At 42.0% G+C, this 14,511-nt stretch overlaps 1 protein-coding gene across 10 annotated transcripts in view; it reads left to right on the top strand.

Moving 5' to 3' along the window:
• Positions 1-14,511, top strand: part of NCOA2 (nuclear receptor coactivator 2) — a 283,681-nt gene that overhangs the window by 251,381 nt on the left and 17,789 nt on the right. For all 10 annotated transcript variants that reach the window (XM_043483406.1, XM_043483409.1, XM_043483411.1 and 7 more), the window contains 3 exons: positions 2,535-2,750; positions 5,819-5,948; positions 13,859-14,024. In XM_043483406.1, the coding sequence (XP_043339341.1) occupies positions 2,535-2,750; positions 5,819-5,948; positions 13,859-14,024 (512 nt within the window). The remainder of the gene's footprint in view (positions 1-2,534; positions 2,751-5,818; positions 5,949-13,858; positions 14,025-14,511) is intronic.

Here is a 14,511-nt window from a genome sequence, read left to right as displayed (position 1 = left end):
CTTTCCAGGCTCCTCTGTCTATGGAATTCTCCAGACAAGAATACTGGGAGAGGGTATACATTCCCTTCTCTAGGAGATCTTTCCAACCCAGGATAACCCCAAAACTTCCTATTAATTGATGATTTGTGTTTCATGAATTTCAGAATGAAGTGTAAAATTCCACCAACCTTTTATACTTGTAACAATAGCAATTCTCATTCTGAAAAATATTAAGAATATGAATTTTAAATGGTAGTGTGCTTAACCTAATAGTAGCTGATCCAAGAACTCCATTTTTAAAAATGTTTAAGGTTGCCTGTGATCTAGTTTGACCCTTGACCTGCTGTGGCTTAAGGTGTCTGCCAGGTTTCCCGTGCGTATTCCTAAGTGGTGGTCATCCCCATAGCAGCTGCCATACTCCCAAACCTCCTTCCGCTTCAGGCTGGGAATCGTTGCAGCAGCACTGATGGCTGTAACCACCACGGCCTGTACCCTCTGGGTACCCTGCACCCTTAGCATGCTGAGCTTTCTAATGAAGGCCTGCTCCCTGTTTATAACTGGAGACAAAGCCATTGAAAGAAACATGTTTTAAAAAGAACTTATATTCATAGGTTTTAATTTTTGGCATTTTTTTTAGTTTAGTGTGTCATCCCTATAATCACATTTCCATTCAGATAAGTGAAAATAAGGGTTCAGTTGAAAGAAAAAAGATGGACTTTTTTTTTTCACTTTCTGTTGTTGGTAAGCAGTTCACATGGGAAATGTGAGCTGTGTTGTGTTAAAATAGTTTATTCAGTCAGCAAATATTTACTGGGTGCCTACTAGATGTGCCAGACACTGACTACATCACTAACTTACTTATTTGCAAAAACAATGCCATATTAATCTTATATTATTTTTAAGATAAAGTATTGATTTATATAAGTAAAATGTTGACTCACATGAAATTCTATCAGAGAAAAGGAGCCAGTAGTTTATTAAAGGTGGCTCCTTATCAGTGAAATGCAACATCTGGCTTCTAGGAGAAACATTAGGAATTTGGGGACATTCAGTTCAGTTCAGTTCAGTCGCTCAGTCGTGTCCGACTCTTTGCGACCCCATGAATCGCAGCACGCCAGGCCCCCCTGTCCATCACCAACTCCCAGAGCTTACTCAAAACTCATGCCCATCGAGTCAGTGATGCCATCCAGCCATCTCATCCTCTGTCGGACATACCTATATTCAAATCTAGGCAGCCTGGAGATGACTGGCATCCAGACTATAAAGATCAAGCAGTGTCTGTGCTTTGCTTTAAAAAAAAAAAAGAAAAAAAACGTGAAAGAGACTACCCTGGTTATAATTACATTAATATTTCAAATTATGGATTATTTTCCCTTCTGCTTTCTAGACTTTATATAATCTTGTTATATTGATTAGATAATAGATTTTTTGAAAAAGAAAATGTCCTTTCGCCCATATCTTTATATCATTCAAGTCTAGTCTTCAAATGGTTTTTAAAATATGTACTAATATAATATTGTCCTAACTTGTTCAGTCTAATTACACTTAACTCTTCATCGCCCTGATGAGGTGCATTCTTATTTCACCAGTGGAAAACTACCCACAATACACGCTCTCCCCATTTCTGAAATATACCCTGTTTTAGTTCTCAATACTTAAAGTCAACGCAAGCCACATCTTTGAAAGCGGAACTGTTGCACATCCTTTACTAAACATTTCAGAGTGAAGGGTCCTCCCTTGGGGTTCTGCCCCTTTAGGATACCGAGTTTTAGCCCACGTCTGGCCATCGCCAGCATCCCGGGGCCAGAGAGAGCAAGCACGTGACCTGCCGGCGAGCGCACCTCTCGCTGGCGTGTGTGGTCACGCAGCTGTTACCATCTCAAGCGTAAGAGGGTTTTTACAAATCTGTCCCTACCCAGTCTAGATCTGCATCACCAGGAACAAGGTCCAGGCACACCGAGGCAGCCGGCGCTTCCTTGCCGTGACCACAAAGAACCAGAGTAGAAAGATGCTTTCTTTTCCCCGGCTTCCAAGGCTGTCTCAGTCAGCTTTGAAACTTAACAAATTGTAATGCTCAGAAAGGGATTGGAGGATTTAAAGTCTGGCCAAGGCTTCACGGGATATTCTCTGTGATTTGGGTTTAGAATTAGAATATCGATTATCAGTTCTTACCTTGTTTCTCTTGGCCTCACCTCCCTTTTGGAAAGTAAAGCATTGACGTGTATATCAGCTAATGTGATTCACTTCCTGAGGAAGGAAGTTGGGGTTATCCACACGCCACAGCACCTGTCTCTAAGTACATATGGGAACAACTTCAACAGCTTTTCCGAACTGTAAAGGGTGGCAAGTCTGTGTTGTGAAAAACTTCATAGTAATTGCCAACTTGTATTTCTTACCCGAGGGCCCACATCTGGCCCAGCGAGGGCGTGAGCTGTCGGGTTAACTGTGTATTGAGAACAACTGTCTGTCTCGTATAGAGTAAGAGCGTCTAGTGTTCCTACATGTTGACTATGTTTCCAGTCACCGCATCTCTGTCTTCTCTGCCTTGCCTGTAGGCATGATTGGCAGCAATGCTGCCCGGCCCACTATGCCGTCTGGGGAGTGGGCGCCCCAGAGTCCTGCCGTGAGGGTCACCTGTGCTGCTACCAGCAATGCCATGAACCGGCCGATCCAAGGAGGTATGATTCGGAACCCAACAGCCAGCATCCCCATGAGACCCAGCAGCCAGCCTGGCCAGAGACAGATGCTTCAGCCTCAGGTCATGAATATGGGTAAGGTGGTTCCTGTACTCTTTGCTTTTCATTTTTATGCATTCTTAGAAGGAGAGAGGAATAGCTCCTTAAGTTCTGTCAGGCTTGTCATTTGCGGTTTAGGGAATCCCCCACCCCCACCCCACCCAGCCCGTGGCAAGCTATCATAAGTGGGATCTTGCTGAAAATCTCTGCACAGGGCCATAGAATTACAGGTTTTCCAGTAAAATAAGAGAACTCACTACCTTTATGATGTTTCGTTTTTGTTTGAAACTATCTGATTTCAACTTTTGCAGGGAGTGGATTGCAGTGTGACACTAGAAATATCATATAGATGATATTTTAAAGAAGCATTTCAACAGTACAGCAGTGTCCCGAACTCTGCATGGTCATCAGGACCTTAAAATGCAGACTTCTGGGCACTGCCCTAGACTAGGTGGGGCACAGTGGTGAAGAATCCACTGCCAATGCAGGAGATGTAAGAGAAGCGGGTTCAGTCCCTGGGTCAGGAAGATCCCCTTGAGAAAGAAATGGCAATCCACTCCAGTATTCTTGCCTGGAAAATCCCACTGACAGAGGAGCCTGGCGGGCTATAGTCCATGGGGTCACAAAGAATCGGACATGACTAAGCACAGCACATTTCACCCTAGACAGACTAGACACCCTAAACAAGACTCTCCCAGGTCTTCACTGAAAGAGCAGGGTCTTATAGAGCAACTCAGAAAATATAAGGATCACTAGAATTCTGTTTCGATACAGTTCACGTTATTAAAATTAATGATCAGACACATTGTTTGATACCATTTATATGAAATGTCCAAAACAGGCAAATCTGTAAATAAAGTAAGATTAGTGGGTTCCTAGGGCTGGGGCTTTGTGGGGAGAATGGGGAGTGACTCCTAATTACATCATGAGGTTTTTTGGGGGTGGGGGGATGAAAACGTCCTAAAATTGATAATTGTGATGGTTGTACAGTTCTGCAACTACACTAATAGATACTGAATCATACACTTTAAGTGAGCTAAGTATATAGTATGTCAATTCTATCTCAATAAACGATTATTTTTTTTTTAAAAACTTAATGTAGCTCATTCTTGTTTCTTAATATTGACATACTAACCTTCCACTTATCCATTACCATAATTCAGATAAGGTGATGTTTGTGTACTTTTTCATATACTTAGACAGTGCAGGATGTTGTTATTATTTAGTCAGTAAGTTGTGTCCAACTCTTTGCCACCCCATGGACTATAGCCAGCCAGGCTCCTCATCCATGGGATTTCCCAGGCAAGCATACTGGAGTGGGTTGCCATTTCCTCCTCCAGGGGATCTTCCCGACCCAGGGATGGAACCTGCACCTCTTGCATTATTGGCAGGCGGATTCTTTACCACTGAGCAACTGGGGAAGCCCAGTGTAGGATGAGTAAGCGCTAAGTCATTACCGGAAAGATGCCGGAATGGTTTTGACATAATAATGCAGAATGGTCATCCTGCCCTGGCATCGGTTTTCTTTTCTAGTTGTTGCTCAGCACATTTTGGCTTATTGTTTCTGAGATGACATTCATGTTACCTTTCTATAGAGAGTGTACTTCCAATTAATAATGCACGATTCCCAAGTGTAAATTCACATAATTTGAGACTTGCATGAAAAATTAAAAATGGCCAGATTTCCATGCAGAAAATACACTGGGAAATTTCTAAAATACTTAATTCCTTCATTTAAAAATCATCATAGTAAATCCTTTCTGTCCAGAAATTTCATTTATCCTCAGTCTTTCTTCATGAATGACACATAGCTTTTGAGCTTGAAAAATGGCTCTATGAGCTTCATTGTGTAGCTGAATTGCTCTGATTTTTAATAAACTCATAAAAGCTGTGAACTCAACAGAAAAGTATCTATTGTAATGGAAGACAGGTCCACAGACAGTGATAATAAAATCATTAAAGAGCTCATATCATGCATTAGCTTTAAACCTCTACAAAGAATTCCTAAGAAAGAGCATGTCTGAGTTGTCTGAGCCCTTTCTACTCCTGTCTTACTCAGACCAGCACTTCGAAAAATTATGTGTGGGACCTTGATGCCCTTTTAGCGGATCTGCAAGGCCAAAACTATTCTCATAATAATATAAAGATATTATTATTCTCTCATGGACTCACAATAGAGTTGGCTTTAAACAAAATCTTATCTCTGTTGCAAACAAACAACTCATAGAAAAACAGGTCAGATTTGTGGTTACCGGAGGGGAGGGAAAGGCAAGCCGGTTGGAGGTGGTCTAAAGGCACAAACTTCCATTATAAGATAAGTTCTAGGGATGTAGTGTACAACATGATCAATATAACTAACACTGCTGTATGTATGAAAGTTGTTAGAGTAAATCCTCTTGAGAGTTCTCATCACAAGGAAAAGAATTTTTTTTCTTTTTTTTCATTTGTTGAGACGATGGATGTTCACTAAATTTAATGTGATAATTATTTCATGATGTATATAAGTCAAATCATGGTACTGTACACCTTAAACTCATAGTGCTGTGTGTCAATTACATCTCAATACTACTGGAAGAAAAGTCTTGTTTATAACATAGTAGATTTATTATGATGATTTTTAAATGAATTAAGAATCATTTTTTTCTATTTTCCAGTTTTAATTTTCAATACGGTATATAGCAGTAAGATGCATCCCACTTACACAAAAGCCTGTACATTAATAAGAGTATAAAGACTCCTTGGAGAAGGCCATGGCAACCCACTCCAGTATTCTTGCTTGGAGAATCCCATAGACAGAAGAGCCTGGCGGGCTACAGTCCATGGGGTTGCATAGAGTCAGACACGACTGAAGTGACTTAGCGTAAAAATTCCAAGGGGTTTAGAACTGCTCATCTAGAGTCTCAAAGTGGGTGATTAGCCTTGATATTTATTGCCCTTTTGCTCTATTTCAGAAAAAAAATTCTGTCTTTTTATTTCCACCTAATTATTATTATTTATTTCTTTTCTATCAGCCAGGTATTTCTCTTTCTATTCCATAGCCGAAATAGACACTTCGCTAATTACAAGTTGTAAGATTCAGGGGTTGTTTTCTTCTCCTTTTTCAGGGCCATCTGAACTGGAGATGAACATGGGGGGACCTCAGTATAGCCAACAACAAGCACCTCCAAATCAGACCGCCCCCTGGCCTGAGAGCATTCTGCCAATAGACCAGGCACCGTTTGCCAACCAGAACAGGTGAGCACTCAGAAGGTCCCAGAGAGCAGAGTTCACGAGTTCCAGGAGTTATCTCCGCCCTAGGCCAGAAGTTAATCTTATCCGTTTAAACACTTGGTGCCTGACCAGTTTTCATGTATTCAAACTATATCACTTACTGGTCTGGGAGTACAGGAGGTGAGGGAGGGGAGAGAATCCCAAAATCAGTCTGACTGAGCATATGCCTTTAAAGATGCTGCAGTTTAGTTGGAAAATAAAATATGTAGACTAATAACTAATATGAGCTAGCATGTACTATAAATGGGGTGATCACTCACTTGGGGTGATTGGGAAAAGCTTCAGAGTTCTTGAGAAGTGGTATCATTGGGATTTCCCTGGGAGTCCAGTGGTTAAGACTCCATACTTCCAATGCAGAGGGCAAAAGTTCAATCCCTGGTTGGGGAACTAAGATCCCACATGCCACACAGTGTGACCAAGAGATTTTAAAAAAGGTACAAGAAAGGTATCATTTCAGTAGGCAGAGATGGCAGGAAGCCAGTTCATCTGGCAAAAGCAGTATAATCAGAGGCCTAGAGGTTACAGAAGCAACACAATATGTTTAGGGTAACAGAATAGTCTAGTTTTATGCTTCATATACTTTACCACATTAAAAAAAAAAAGTATCAGAAGATTTGACTGGAAGAGTAGATTAATAATGGAACAGATTTATAGAGTGTCTTAAATTCCAAACTCTGAAGAATTCAGCCTTTTTTCTTTAAGCTGTTGAAGTTTTTTGAAAAAGAAAGTGGTATATATGATCAAGTTTGAGTTTTTTTAAATCTGATTATCAGTCTAATCATTTTGTTTCTGTGTAGGCAATCTTTTCTAATTGCTTTTGAGCTATTTCTGTAACCACTATTCTGTAGTTTTACTGTAGTGTGTCTAGGTGTGAATTGATTTGTTTATACTGCTTGGTGTTTGGTATATCTTGTGCTTGTTTTTTAAATCTGTCAATTCATGTGTTTCATCAGTTCTAGAAATTTTAGCCATTATCTCTATATACTGCCACTCCTCCATTTCCTTTATTGGTTCTTTCTGGGATTCTGGCAAGACACGTTAACTTTCTACATTAGATTTTTTTAGAACTCATACCCTCCTTATTTCTTTATCCATCTTCCATTTTCCATCTCCTTGTCTCTGTACTACACTGAGGATAATTTATTCATGTGTATATTTCATTATCTCTTTAGCTATGTTTGATCCAATTACATCCTTCATTCCTAAAAGTTCTATTTGCCTTATCATTTTTCATGGTCTCTTGTGGTTTGCTTATTTTTGATTCCACCTTTATGTCTTTAAACATGACATTCATCCTTGGTTGTTACATTTCTTGATTTGGGAGTTCCAGTATCTGGATTCCTTGCGGTTGTAAATCAGTGACTGACTCTTGTTTCTGGTGGCCCATTTCCCTGAGTATTATGGCAGTCTTTCATTGGGAGTTCTAGTTACTCTTGGTCAATGAAACATCTGGGGTTAAAACTGAGGATACTTTTTCTTAGGAGAGAATTTGCGTTGGTCTCTGCAGGGGTGAGGGTTTCTGCTCATGCTCAGAGCAACCCATCACCCCCACACACACAATCAGCTTTTTCTTGTGGCTGTGGCCCAGGGAGCCCCGACTCTTCAGGATAAAATCCACCTGTCCCCGGGGGCCTAGGTGTTGCTCAGGTTCTAGCTCGAAGGTGGTTGTTCCATTATTCCCTGGAAAGGCGACATCACAGTTGTGTCATACGCCAATCTCAGGGTTAGCAAAGCCCTGGAAGCAGGTGTCTCGCAGGTGACCCTGAGGCCGGTGTGACGGCGCTGCTCAGCCAGTCGGGTGGGCACACAGCCCAGAGGCAGGGAGATAATTCGTGCGCTAAGCAGGAGTCAGGTGGGCACATAAAGGATGCAGGCCGGGTGTTCTGGGAAGTAAACATTAGGAAACAAACTGGAGGAATTTGGTCTTGAGGCTTGTGTAAAGAGTTTAGGTTGGAGGCTAGTGAGGACCTCACTGCAGACTGAACTGTTTTGTCCTTTGGAGGTTATTCAAATCTAAAATTATAAAGTACTTTTATCAAATTCACTAATGATAAAAGCAGAGTTTATGAAATTTCACAAGGGTAGAATATTTCCAGAGCTTGTTGTTTTTTAAAAAATGAACAGGTTTTAAAGTGACTCCTACCCTGGGATGAAATGCTTTTGCGTAGCTCAGAATTGTGTTGTGGAGCCTGTTTTCCTTTCTGTATCTTAAGAGAATGATGCAGGATTCAGGGTACTCAGTGAAGTTTTAAAAAAATAAAAATAGCATAAGATGAATATGAGCTCAGCAATAGGCTGGGTGAGAAAAATCTGGAAACTAGTTATTTCACTGAAAGAAAAGACCAGGGCAACTGCTTAACAGCTGTCTATGGAGATAAAGAAGAGACGGTGCTCACCAGCTGTATTCCATCCACCATACACATCCACTAGTGTATTCAGACCCCAGGTGCCTGTGCACCACTTCCGGGGTCTCATTGGATGGCAGTTCTGAGTGGAGTCCAGGATTCTACGTCTCTGACAAGCCCCAGGTGATGCTAGCACCACTGCTCCTCCACTATACTTCGTAGGGGCGAACACCAGAAGAACCACAGTAGTCAGAGTGGCTCTTACTGGACTGGGTACCAAGGACGGAGTGTGGCCTGCATCACTGGGTTTGCTTGGGAATAGAGCATTGTATAAATAACCTCTGTAGTTATCCTTAGAGGTGGTACTTTCTCAGGGTCCTTCCAGCTCTTTAAGTCTGATTTCATGGTGTCAGTGAGTATGTGCATTTTCTAAATATGTTTATTTAGTTTGTTAAAAACATACCCAAAAAAAAAAAAAACATACCCATGTCCATGAAAACTTGCACATAGTAGAAAAAGTGAACCCAACCCCTGAGAGCTGGTTTTGGATGAAATATCTAAGATTAGTTTCTAGGGGAAAACTAGGCCCAAAGTTGGGATTTTCCGTGATGCCCAAGTCAAGGAGGGTTCTGTTAAAACAAAAATGGGGACCTCCTGGCAGTCAAGTGATTAGGAGGACTCTGCGTTTCCATGGCAGGGGGGCATGGGTTCGATCCCTGGACAGGGAACTAAGATCCCACAGACCACACAGAGAGGCCAAACAATAGCGACAACTAAAAAGCAAAATGGGAGAAATCCAGAGTACACGCTGAAGCCAGTTACAGAGCCAACTGTTCAGTTTGCTGGGGCATTTCTGTGGCTCTGCTCTGAGCCTGTTCTCATGTTGGTGGTGGTGCTGTTGGTTTTCTTTGCGTAAGAACTCTGTGGACAGAACAGAACGTTTTTACCATTTTTAAAGTTATTTCAGCTTTTCTGGCCACTTAACTCCTCTTCTTTTATTTTAAATAATTCAGTTGGAAGAAATTTATGACGAAATTTACAGCAGTCTTATTGTCATAGAAATTCAGAGATGATGGACAACAAGGGTTCTAACCACATCTCTCTTTTTAAATAAAAGAAAAGCAGTGTTTTTTTTTAATCCCCTTTGTAAGTATTAATATCACCATTAATATTTTATATTTTTACTGCCTACCTATTTAGGAATAGATTTTTTCATGTTTCATGAACCCAGCATTAGTTTATATATACACATTTCAAAAAGAGAGTAGTTTAGCCCTTAAATTTCTAACATATTCACATCCTCATTTATTTATAATTTTATTTCCATTGGCTGTCATTTCATTGTGGGGTGTTTTTTTTTTTTTCCTTTTATTCATCTGGTAGGTAAAAGAGATGTTTAAAATATAGCCCCAAATGTATAGGTGATTTTTTGATGATTTCTCTTGAATGTATGTAAAAGTGAACAGTAGCTGCCTTTCATGAAAGACTTTCTTTCACATTAAGTTCAGAATTTCTGAGTTAATTTGGTGTTCTTTTGTTTGTGATGTGTCTAAGAGTAAAGTTTCCTTGGTTGACTATTAATTTCTCATCATATAGTAGCTGCTGCTTTTTTGCAAAATTTTGAAAATACAAGTAAAAAGTGATGGTAAATGTTCCAGTTTCTCAAACAATAGCTCAGAATTTATCTTACTCCCCTTATCACCATCTTTAATGTCCTAGTAGTCTATAAATAAAAGTATAGATTTCAAGAAATAAGGTTTTTTATCATATGACATCCCTTGTATGTGGAATCTAAAAAGACATTATACAAATAAATTTATTTACAAAACAGAAAGAGACTCACAGACTTAGAGAACAAACTTACGGTTGCTGGGAGGGAAGGGTAGTTAGGGAGTTTGGGATGGACGTGTATCTATTTAAAATGGATAACCAACAAGTACCTACACAGGGAACTCTGCTCAATGTTATGTGGCATCCTAGATGGGAGAGGGGTTTGAAGAAGATGAGTCTCTTTGCTGTCCACCTGAAATTATCACAACATCATTAATAGGCTATACTCAAATAGAATATAACATTTTCTTTTAATTTTTTTAAAAAGAAAGATTTTTATTGATGATGGACCTATCTTCTGCCAGTTCATTCCTTACTACTTTGCCAACCTGGGGCTTCTGTGTGTTCTTCCATTTATTCCTCTGAATTTCATCCTTGTCTTAATACTATATTTGTCAGCCACCATCTAGATTGTAACTATATTTATAATTGCCCAAAATTTAAGAAAAAATTTTCTCCATCATTTTGGCGGTCATTTATAAAGGTGGAATTGAAAGTCCAGATCACTATCTTTTCTGTAACCCAAACGTATTATGATGTTTCTCAAAGAAGTGTTTAACTCATGGTATGCCCAAATTTATGATACCAAGCCACAATGCAATATATTTTTATGAACATAAAAACGTATTTTTCTGAGCATAAGGTATGATAACCTGGCTAGATCAAGAACCTTTTATTTTCACCAACTGGCAACTTGCTGAACTTACACAGTTCAGATACCAAGCCAACACAGAGACTAAAGACGCTCACCAGGCACAGCTGAGGCTTGTGAGTAAAGGCCAGCATCACGTCAGCACAGCACAGTCCTACAGTCGAGTGCAGAGTGGGCACGGCTGGGGGCGACTGGAGGAGACTCGCCGAGCCTGCAGGGGCAGGATCGCGGATGGAGAAGAGGGTGGGAAACGTAGAATGGGAAGTCTTGGCATTATGGTGGGTATACAGCATCTTCTAGGAAAAGGCCGGTTGCCCAGGGCACCTGGGACCCACAGGGAAGCCATAGGCTGTACTCTACACTGGGACAGGTTAGGCTTTACTGAAGTGTGTGTGTCCACCACCACCGGCGCCCTGTCCCAGGGCCTGGGAATTTGTGAGTCAGCTCAGTAACGGGAAAAGGAACCTGGCAGCATCGTATCAGGACAATCAGAGAGAGGCTGTAAGCAGGACAGTATCCCCAAGGCCCCAGCTCAAGTTGAAGAGGGCTTTGACCAAAGTCGGAATCTAGGTCATGCATTAGCTTAACTTTTTTAATTAGAAAAAGAAAGGAAATCATGTAACCAAAAAATAGGTTATTTTATTATGTAGGAAATCACTTAGATGCCAATGAACGTTTGCAGTAGTTTTTTTTTCCTCTGTAAGCATTGGGATGTGCCCTCCCTGGAGTGGAGTGGTCTTTCACAGTACCAGACAGGGTCTCCTCTTCCAGCTGACGCCGGCAGATGCATACAGGGCACCTGCCTTCCCACAGAGCTCCTGCAGCCTCACTCCACTTAAGAGGGACTCGATTTCATAGTAGAGATCTGGGGTGGGGGCTCTGGCTGTGTGGGGATTTAAAGCTTGTGAAGAAACAGAAGTTGGAAATTATGAAGTAAAGCTCGAGAAAGAAAATATTAACTAGCATCTTTGGGGAATGAGGTCTCAGGCCTAAGAGAAGGTGGTAAATAGCATCCACTCTCGGCTGACTTGAGCTCTTTTTTCATGAAATGTGCATCTGAAGGTTGGTCTTTCCTCTCTGGGGAATTTCCTCTGCCCTTTGCTTCCGTGACATGCAGGGCTGTGGTTTTTTTCCTCCTTGTTGCCACTGTTCTGCATCTGCTCCCTCCTCCCACCCCCTAAGTGTAATCTGATCACAGTTGTGTTTAGAAAGTTAATTCTGGGAGCACATGGAAGCAGGAAGGGCCTCTGGGGGGTCGGTCTATTCGGGTGCTTGATGTCTTCCTGAGAACTGAGGCCCTGGCTGCAAGGCCTCTCATGGTATCTCTCAGATCATGGGATGTGAGCTCGGAGAGCCAAAGACTACGGGCACACAGTGTCATGAGGGGCACACCTACTGGGCGATTTTCTTCACAGGTGACTGGGGCTAATGAAGAGGGTAGATTATTTCTAAGTGCACTGGGTTAGAACTGTTTGACTGTTGGCATAAATCCTCAGCATTTCAGGATTCTAGGCCAAAATGGCACTAGAGCTAGCTTTAGAAAACATGGCCTGTCATCTCCATGTGACTCTATCATCACGTAAGAATGAGGGTGCTGTGCTTATTCGTTCAGTCATGTCCCACTCTGCAACCCAATGGACCATGGCCTGCCAGGCTCCCCTGTCCATGGGGATTCTCAAAGCAAGAATACTGGAATGGGTAGCCATTCCCTCCTCCAGGGGATCTTCCCAACCCAGGGATCGAACCCAGGTCTCCCATATTGCATGTGGATTCTTTACCATCTGAGCCACCAGGGAAGGCCATGAATACTGGAGTGGGTAGCCTATTCCTTCTCCAGGGGATCTTCCCTACCCAGGAATCGAACTGGGGTCTCCTACATTGCAGGCAGATTCTTTACCAGCTGAGCTACCAGGGAAGACCTAAGAATGAGGGTGCTTAGTTGTAAACTTCACTGTCTACAAAACATCATGTAGTACCTCTAAGAGGACAAATTAGAGGATCATCTCCCCTTTCAATATTCGAGTCACTCAGAATCTCTTTTTAACTCCCCAAGGTTGTCAGTTAATTTAAATCACAGGACTTTATTATACCATTGAATTTGGAGTGTAGTGTTACAGTTTTATTGCCTAAAATATGTAACAGACATAATCTGCATGTTCATGGTCGACCTTTCGTGACTAATTTGGTAGCCTGAGAGCCACACTTCTTGAGGATTTTCATAAATATTTACAAATCCCACTTAGGCACGACGGAGAAATATCCTGTTAGTCCAGCCAAGTGCTGTCTAACGGCAGCTGAGTTCAAAAAAATTAATGGAGCTTTCATGCTCACTATGTCCCTCAGTTGGGTCATTCAAGCCTCATGAGAAATAAAACTATGTAATCAATTAGTCTTTCCTGCTAAAATCCAGGAAACTCCTTGGACTACTTCAGGGCAAAGTAAATATATGAGTATATATGCCTGAAAAGTCATCGTGGATTTGTGGGAACACAGTGGTCACCCCGGCCAGTGGTGAATCCCTGCTTTGTAGTGTTGCCTATCTGTTCTCCACCACAGAGTCTGACAAGCTCTCCAAACCTCAGCTTTGCCAGCTTTAGAGCAGGAGCAATAAAAACGACGATCTTAACATCCAATGCCTTAATGTGTGTCTCACCTATCTCTGTTGTTTAGTTGCTCAGCTGTATCTGACTCTCTTACAACCCCATGAACTATAACTCACCAGGTTTCTGGTGAGTTATGTCCGTGGGGATTCTCCAAGCAAGAATACTGGAGTGGGTTGCCATTTCCTCCTCCAGGGGATCTTCCCCACCTAGGGATCAAACCCAGATCTCCTCCTGCATTGGCTCAGGTGGATTCTTAGTCACCGAGCCACCAGGGAAGCCCCCTGTCTCTGTTAGGCACTAAATAACACATATTTATTATGTGGGGTTGTTGTTTGTGTCTGAGGGGTAACGTATTTTACTACTTTTATTATGAAGGAGGGAAAAAAATGTTCTCTAATCAACTCAGTTTTCCGTGGGCATGAGACAAAATTTGTCTCTTTACAGACAGCCGTTCGGCAGCTCTCCCGACGACTTGCTGTGTCCACATCCCGCAGCGGAGTCTCCAAGTGATGAAGGCGCTCTTTTGGACCAGCTGTACCTGGCCTTAAGGAACTTCGATGGCCTGGAGGAGATCGACAGAGCCCTGGGGATACCCGAGCTCGTCAGCCAGGTGGGTGCACCGCGAGGCTGGCGGAGGCCAAGCTCGCAGGGACACACAGATGTCTATTCTCTTCTGCTTGCATGTAAACGGCAGGCGGCTTTTTAGAACATGCTCTCCCCTGTAACCAGGAGCTCTGTTTCCTGTCTCCCCCTCTCCTTTTTCTCCCACATCAACTTTTGCCCTAGAATGGCAATGACCAAGAATGAATTTTACCTGTAATTTGGATTTATTGGGCCAAAAGGCGTAACTCAAGTCCAGGTCACTTGACTATGGCAGAGAGGAACACACAAGGAGCAGAGGCCAGGAACAGACCACTGCTGTCTCAGCAGTCTGGAACCTTCCATCTTAAAACCATATCCTTCATCTTATATCTGTAAGCTAGTGATAGGAAGCTACTTGGGCTAAAACAGGTTGCACATAAGTTAGCAGAAGTCACTTTAAAGGTGAAGTTAGCCAATCTTCATGGGCTCATATTGCTTCCCCCACGTCCCTTCTC

Source organism: Cervus canadensis, chromosome 12 (assembly GCF_019320065.1).
Source record: "Cervus canadensis isolate Bull #8, Minnesota chromosome 12, ASM1932006v1, whole genome shotgun sequence".
Taxonomy (NCBI): Eukaryota; Metazoa; Chordata; class Mammalia; order Artiodactyla; family Cervidae; genus Cervus; species Cervus canadensis.
The sequence above is the reverse complement of the archived record's forward strand: the minus strand, read 5'-3'. Positions and strand labels throughout refer to the sequence as shown.